This window comes from Calonectris borealis, chromosome 10, assembly GCF_964195595.1.
Source record: "Calonectris borealis chromosome 10, bCalBor7.hap1.2, whole genome shotgun sequence".
NCBI lineage: Eukaryota > Metazoa > Chordata > Aves > Procellariiformes > Procellariidae > Calonectris > Calonectris borealis.
The window spans coordinates 6,373,645-6,381,574 of record NC_134321.1 but is presented as its reverse complement, the minus strand read 5'-3'; the positions used below and the strand labels follow the sequence as shown (position 1 = coordinate 6,381,574).

Below are 7,930 nucleotides of genomic sequence, written 5' to 3'. Positions count from 1 at the left end.
GCTCTGTATCTGTATTAGTTTTGTTGAGGCATGAGGGACCTCTGAGCTACAGGGATGCTGCAGCCTTGCTCTTGCATCCTTACAAAGGCTCCTCTCCAGAGGTGGAGTACTTAAGCATTTGTTCATGCTGTTTCAGTCTCTTATATAACTCCACTTTACGTAACTGGGATTTTAAATTTCTTTTAATTACCTGGGAGGGGTTTTCTGCTTCTAAGATTACTGGGATCTATGCCTTCAGCAGGGCTAGGAAGCTAACTCTACTGCAGTCAAACTAGTAGTGCAGTCTCTGTATCTGGCTGCTATGTCTTAGGCAATACATCAGCCAGGCTTCCCAAGTCTGAGAAGGAGCTTTACAAGTTTGGAAGATGAAGATTTGAAAGAGACCAGGTAATAGATACAAAGAGGACAAGGATAAATGAAAACTTGAACTAATGATAGTGGAGACTACCTTGGATTCAAAGAGGTCCTGGACATTGCTGATACTACAGGACTATTACAATAAATGTGGGAAGGGGGAGCAGGGTGGGACTGGGATTTAGCTGCCAGGGGAAGGTTGCTAAAAGTTACAGGCAGGAGCAAGGAGAAACGCGTGAAGGAAATCCCGCCAGGAACTGCAAAGCTGTGCTTTTTGAGCAAGTGTATCAGCCACAGGAAGGCAGGGGAGCTGCAAGTTAGCAAAGGGAAAGGCTTTGTTCTTTCCCTATGCCCTATAGCTTTAAATGGCTTTCTTGAAAAAAAAAAAAAAAAAAAAACACACCACCACAAACAAAAAGCCCCAAAACAACTAGTCTCTTGTGGATGTATTCCACAAGAGTGTGACTTACCTGTGGCTGCTTTACAAAAAGGCTTGCAGCAAAAACATCTAATTATTAAAACCATCTAATGATTAAAAAAGGGGAGGACAAAAAATTTCACAAAAATATTAAGGAAAAATTAAGTTGTGTATATGCAGGTTTAAACCAATCATATCCAGCCCTGTGAGGGATGAGATGTGCTATTCACACCCCATACTAGGAGGAATGATGAGTTTCTTAAACCTCTGGCAAAGAGAGGCGTAAGGCTCATCCTTCTGCCACTTAAGAGTGGTGTGGAGAGACACCTGAAATGGCATTTCAGTGCACTCCAAGGTGGCTGTAATTAAGGATTACATGAGATGAATCGTGGGGAATGAAGATTACAGCTCTCAAAACAGAGCATGGCATCATATTTTATATGCTGATCAGGTACAATACCAACTAAACTATGTTCTGCAATAGAGGTAGCTTGAAACCATCAAGCCAAGGTGTTTGATGTACCAGAGCAGTCATTCTGTTCTGTGAGCGTCTTGTTAGCCATGGAAGTGCTGCACACATCTTACAGAGAGCGCTTTATTTCATTTCTGTTTCCTTAGCCTAAAAAATGAAGCTGTATACATGGAAACCAAATACATTTCTCATGGACAAGAGAATAATAAAGGAGCATGTGTGTGAAAAGAAAGATAAGGTAAAGCACAGCATGTTCCTGCAGAATCTGGCAGCAGAAGGACAACGTGGAAGCAAAATAGTTTGCTGACAAACTAGAAAGACAAGGTTATTGATGCCTCTGAGAAAATACTCCCACAGCAAACTGGAGCCTCAAATCCACTTGGCAGACAGATGGCACCGGGCTTGTTTGATACCTGATGGAAAAGCTTAGCGCTGACTTTTCCCATGCCAGCCGTTTTCACCACACTTATAAAAGCGTGTATCGCAAGCTTTGTTCCCAAAGAGTCATATATACCACCTGGGTTCTGCAGAAAACATCTGCCGAAACAGTTGTAAGCAAAACGTGAATAGTCTTTATTCCAAGTTGTTTTCTTTGGGTCAGTCTGGTCTCTCACTCCAGCTGCTTTGGCAATGGCACCTGGACAAGGACAGTAAGTATTAGGAGGAGAAAATTTCTCAGTCTTATTTCCCAAACCCATTTAGTTTAATACAAACTTTCAGAAACTGTAAAAAGATCAAAAACACAACAGCTGGGAGCTCTGGTTGGGGATTTCTTTTGTTTGTAATTCCCCACTTGCTGTTTGCAATTCTTAATGCCCAGGAAATCAATTTCAAGCAATGAGTCCCACCACGGAGCAAACAAACATGCAGCTCGGCTCAAGCAATAAAACGCGATTTTAGAGATGAAGCTGAGGATATCGAGGCAAATAAGCAGTTACTAAGATCACACAGGCAGGTAAGAATAAAACCCTAATGCCCCAAATCCAAGCCCTTTGGCCCAATGACAGAGGACCAAAAAAACCCCCCAAAAAACACCAAACAAAAAACAACCCCCAAACGTGTCCCTTGCTTCAACTTTCCATGGGCTGTGCTAGCAATTGTTACCCATGTGGCCCATTTAGAGAACCACGAATTGATCCCTCCGCCCCAAACCCCACAGCCCTCATTTATACAAACCTCCCCAGGATTTGGGGGGAATGGCTGAGGTTCACTATTGCTCCCTGGCACCCGCCAGCACCCAGGTTTCTTAACCATTGCTGTGTAAAGTGAGGGCTGCGCCTGGCAGAGCACCGGCACCATCATCCTCCATCTTCCTGAGAGGAGGGGAGGCAGCAGATCCCGCGGCAATGACGGGCCAACCTGCCATCACAAGCACCGTCTTGGTGCGTACGGATAAACCGGGACCTTTACAAGAGCAGGTCTTGTCGTCTTAGACATGGCACCGAAATGCAAGACCTAAACTGGCCTAGAAAGGCCAGAAGTGCCCTGAGGAGAGGCCCTGGCTGCAGCCAAGTCAGCCTGGCCAGCAGAAACTGCAGCCCCAACTCTTGGTTTGGGGGCAGAACGTTCACGTTAAAGCTGGACCAGGGTCACCGCAGGACCTGCCCCTGACAAAATTTCAGGACAAACTACTCTCTCTGGAATTACTGAGGGAATAATTATTTCTGTGTAGGTATAAATGAGAGCAAAATGTGGCTCAGTATATAAAAATGTCAATATTAAACAAAATATGAATTACAAAATACTACTTGACCATTTTTAATTGCAAAGGATTTTCTCTCCTCTTCCTCTAGCCTTAGCAACACAAACAGATGCATCAACATCACTAGCTACAAATAGATCAGTCAGCTTTCAGTATTTCTTGAATAATGGTACAATGTAAAGAAATACAACATTTCAGAAAAACAAAAAGTTAAATCTGGTGGCCAGCATTTTGGGAAGAGGCCCATGAATTTGGTACTCAAGTAAGAGCATCACCAAGAGGCAGTTATCACAGTTATCACATTTGGGACTTCCCCCTCACACTAAAGCTTTTCATTTCATTTCAACCAGACTGACCGAAGGCAGTCCTGGACCAGGACCGTGCCGCAGACCCTCCCCGCCTCCCGCAGCCTCGGCCCGGCGGGTTTGTGGCCGCGCCGAAGGAGCGCGGTTACTGCCGGCGGCCAGCCCAGGGGCCGGGGCACCCACCGGGGGCCTGCGGAGGCAGGGGAGCGTGGCCAGCGCGATACTGGAAACCCAGTTCCTGCCTCTGTGCAGTTTCTTAAGTGACCTTGGGTAAGTTATTTTGCTGCCAGTGTTGCAGTTTACCCTTTACCAAACGGGCCAGGTGACGGTGCTTTCTTGTGTCAAGTGAGAGCTAAAGAAAACCGGGGCTGCCGGAAAGAGAAACACGGTTTCTATGGGGGACTGAGGGCAGACTAATGTGAAAAGGAATACATGTTGCTCTCCCGAAGCAAACATCTTATAATAGCATTTGCCTCTCGTAACTAATACGCTATTACTAGTGTGCTAATGTTGAGTTTCTGTGGTTTTGTTTACCTCCTGAGGGAATTTCCTTTCTTTCACCTGTGCGGATGCAGACAGGGATGTGCGAGGCTGCAGCCTCGGCGCTCGCTGTCGTTTTTCTGGGCAAGCCGTACCGCAGTGCTGCCCGGGGGAACACCCACCCGCATCCCGGGAACGGCAGCCTGATGCGAAACGATGTGCGGGTGCGTTTGCAAGCCCCAAATGGCCGACGTTTCGAACAAGAGCGCCGGAGCGCGCTGGGCGAATGCGATTCCCTCCCTCCCTGGCCATCGCTAAGCACTTACCGGTTTAAGATAAGCGACGTTACTCTGACGAATGTCGTTTAGTAGCTGATCTCTCGGAGTTATTTCGACGAGGGGAGGTGGCCTTCTCCTGGGAACCGGTTTAAGCGTTTTGATGACGTCCTTGAGGTTGGTTTTCTCGGCGGGTTCCACGTACTCCGGCACGGCGGGTTTGCGCTGAATCTTCTTCAGCTTGACCACTCGGAAGCTGACGGGGTTCTCTCTGCACGGCTGCTCGGGGGGTGGCTGCCTCGCGCTCTCCTGCCTTTTGCTCAGAGACGCAGCCGCGGGGACGGGTGGTTTCGGGGCCTGCGGGGGTTCGTGCATCCTCGGCTGGGGCAGCGGTCCCCCCAGCATTTCCCACATCCCGGGAGGCAACCCAAGTCCGTTTTCCAGCATCGCTATCAACTCCCTCTGCTCCTTCATTTGCTGTTGCCTTTGCTCCTCTTGCCTCTTTTGCCTCTGCTTGTCCAGGTTTCTGCTGAGCAGGTTGGTCACCACCATCCTGGGCCCCGGCAGTTCGAAGTGGTACCCCATTTTAAGGAGGGTGGCGTTGGCTTTCAGCAGCCTGGCGATCTCCATTTCTGCCTGGTGGCCCAGCATGCTCCGCTGGTTGTGAAAGCGGAGCTCCGTCAGCGTCTCGTTGTACTGCAGGCATCTCATGATGGCAACGATCCCTTTGCCAGAGATGAAGTTGGAATCGATGTTCAACGTGGTGATGCTCCTGTTCTCCCGCAGCATGTTAGCCAGCGCGAATGCCACGTTGTCGTCGGCCCCCACGTTGGCCAAGCTGAACGTTTTTACGTTCTTATTCTTTTTCATGGCATTGACAAAGTCTATCAGCATTTCTTTGGGGATGTTCTCTATGTTGTTCAGGTTGAGCTCTTTCACGTCCGGGTTGTTTTTTCGGACTTTCTCCAAACTCTCCTCTAGGTTGGTTTGATTTCCTGAAGGCCTGGCGCTTAGCTTCATGAAGCTGGTATCCAGTGCTAACTTTTTGGGGAGGCTTAATTTTGATACTTTCTTTTCATTTTCATTTGGCTTTTGTGTGATTTCTCTTGATTCTGTGCCTGGTTTCTTACTTATCTGATCGCTGTGACGGTTCTCGTTGGTGTAAGTCTCCTTTGTTTCCAATTCAGTCTCATCTTCCTCTTCCTCCTCCTCTTCATCATCTTCCTCTTCCTCCTCCGCTTCATCATCTTCCTCTTCCTCCTCCTCCTCCTCTCTCCCTTTATCGCTTCCACCTTTGTTTGTCTCCCCAAATTGTGTTCCTGAGTTGGACAAGTGCTCGTTTTTGTAATGTCTCTCTTTTCCCCCTGCTCCTGGCACCCTCCGGCCGGCCGCCTCGCCGCTGCCGCCGGCCTCGCCTTCCGCCTCCTCCGCAGCGCTTCTCTGAGGAAGACAAAACCTCACAGCTGAAATAATTGAACGCGGCTTTGTTACATTAACTTTCTGCTCAAATAAACACGTAGCAGCTGGATTTAGATACCTCTATGCCCATACGTTATAGAATAATCCTTAAAAGTGTCATTGCCTGTAAGTCAGGGCTGTGCTGGCTTGCTTGGGAACACAGGAACGATTGCTCTTAAAGTGGCTGCAAACCAATTTCTCATCTTTGCCTACTAAATTAAATCCTGACAATTAAATCCTGTACGTATTTAATGCCATGTTAAGGTGGTCCTTGAACCCTTCTGGGGGTTAACAGTCTCTGATCCAAAGCCTGTTTCTGGATTTTGTGTAATTTTTATCATTTCCTTGACAAGAGAGACAGTTTGTTTCATAAGCCACAAACCATTGGAAACCAGTGTTAACCGCTGACTGTTTGCTCAGCCCGGGGAGGGGACATCGTAACAACAGTGGAGTCAGCCAGCACATGAGAAAACAAGGCTGCCTGCTCGGGTACCTGCCAGGGCATCACAGCTAAGGAAGCACATCGATGAAGACGAAGCAAAATATTAGCTCAGTTTTATTTTGAGTCCAGAGATACGAAATTGGACTCTGCACACAGGTGTTGCAAGGCAGTGGGGCTTCTAGCATCAAAATAAAATTAGTTGCAGGCTTCCACCATCTCCAGAGACCCTCCTAGCTGAGATTTTTATTTCAAGCATCTTTTTGCAGTGGGTCCTCCATCACTGAGAAATGCTAATAAGGCGCTAATGAAGATCAAGATATTTTCCTAAAAGATTTGCACCAGTTCAGGCAGAGCAGCGTCATGGCTTGTGCTTCACCAAAAGTCAGACAAAATGGTGACAAAGTCACTTCTGCCCTCGGAGCAGTGGTTCCTATTTGCTGTGGAGTGGATGGATTTAGTACGGGGATCACCCGACCAGTTGTGAATGCAGCAGACAGCTCTACCCTCAAATTCCAGATTTAACCTCAGAAGTGTTTAAAAAGATTCTTTCTTTGAGGGTAAGACTGTTGCAGGAGGGAAAACCCCACAGATTTCCCCCCCTTTCCAGAGGCCGCCCATGAAACCTGCCCTGGGATGTCCGTGATGTACTGTGCTGTTGTGTATTAGCAAAAACATTAGTGTTTAAAGAAAAAAAAAAAAAATCAGTTACCTCAAATTCACTTGGGTTCAGGTATGGATGTGTTTCATCTGGCCAAGTTTCCATTCTGTTAACCTATTTTTAAGTGTGGCCCTCATCTTGAAAATTATCTAAGTATGACCTTAACTTTATTTCAAAGTCATAGAGATAGTAGAATAAATTCAAGTACTGTATCAAAAAGGGTTGGACTAGCTCATGGAGTTTGCATGCTTGGGCGTTAGTGAGTGTTTCACGTTGTTAAAATGCAGTGGTTTTGGGTTTTGTCCAGTGTGACATTAAATTCTGTCAATTAATTAGTTTAATACATATTATTAATGTAGTCTTCTATGGAAAAGCAATATGGCGTTGTTCCATACGCAAAGTCAAACAAATTTGAGTTACATCCTCCAAACTGATTTTATGAGCATTTCTCAGCGGCTTGCTTTACTGAAACAGAATTAGGATTTTCTTCTATTAAAAAGCTTAAGTAAATATTTAGGAAAAGCAATTAAAAAATTACTAACCCTGAGGTCAGTCCAAGCTGGATCCTGACATTGCTGAGGCTTTTAGGATTAATTTAAATTTGTTTGTACCGTACCTTACGTAAGGGACAGAAGCAGAGGCAGGTTAAGGTATTAAAACTATAAAACAGATCCCACAGCAGATGCATAATAAATATTTGTGATTTTTTGCTTGTTACCTCAGAGGGCAAGAGGGTGACGGGAACTCTCTCGTCCTCGAGCATGCGTCTAGATGCCTTCTGCCAGTACAGGTAGTCAACCAGGGACCTGTGGTCGAAGCTGCCCGTGGGGGGTTTCTCCGTCTGATCCCTCTGTATCATCCCAGTTGGGACTTCGGGGTCTGGGGCCATGACTTCCATCTCACACTGCAGCTCCTTTAGCTCCTCGGGGGACAGGTTTGCCAGGATTTCATCTTCATCAATGTCCTCAGGACACACGTCTTCGTCAGAGTTTTGGCTGAGTTCAGACATGTTCTTTCTTCTCTCCTTCCTCTATTACTTTTTAAACCAAAAGAGAAAGATAAATTTGAAAAGATATTTTTTTTTTCCTTCGCTAGCAGTCGTTCATTCGGTTAAATCAACAACTTCATGTTTTGGTCATGAGCTGTGGCAGCTCTCGGTCTCAGTGCGGGAGACAGACGGTGCAGCTAAGTCTATATTAAGCTGCACTTGGCTGGATAAAGAGAATTTATGGCGATGCTGCCATGCTCCATTTTCAGCAACCTGTCAGCTGTGCAAACCCTTCTGACATTTCAGTGCAGCTGGTGCGTCCCCCATTGAGTAAGGCAGGAGACGGCCGTTTTCTAGAGGATTCCTGGGGCACTACAG

The 7,930-nt window shown here is 46.6% G+C and overlaps 1 protein-coding gene across 1 annotated transcript; it reads right to left on the bottom strand.

The window, feature by feature from the left end:
* Nucleotides 1–1,643: 1,643 nt before the first annotated feature.
* Nucleotides 1,644–7,598, bottom strand: LMOD3 (leiomodin 3). Its single transcript, XM_075158650.1, has 3 exons — nt 7,283–7,598; nt 4,058–5,446; nt 1,644–1,881 (listed from the first exon to the last, which is right to left on the bottom strand). Exons 1-3 carry the CDS (start codon nt 7,571–7,573, stop codon nt 1,855–1,857), a joined length of 1,707 nt encoding a protein of 568 aa, XP_075014751.1. The 5' UTR covers nt 7,574–7,598; the 3' UTR covers nt 1,644–1,854.
* Nucleotides 7,599–7,930: the final 332 nt, after the last annotated feature.

Excerpts from the sequence above, each read along its gene's own strand:
- LMOD3 (XM_075158650.1), bottom strand. The coding sequence starts at position 7,573 with ATGTCTGAACTCAGCCAAAACTCTGACGAAGACGTGTGTCCTGAGGAC. Across the intron at positions 5,447-7,282 it reads TCACCCTCTTGCCCTCTGAG|AGAAGCGCTGCGGAGGAGGC; the intron begins GTAACAAGCAAA and ends TGTCTTCCTCAG. Across the intron at positions 1,882-4,057 it reads ACGTCGCTTATCTTAAACCG|GTGCCATTGCCAAAGCAGCT; the intron begins GTAAGTGCTTAG and ends GTCCTTGTCCAG.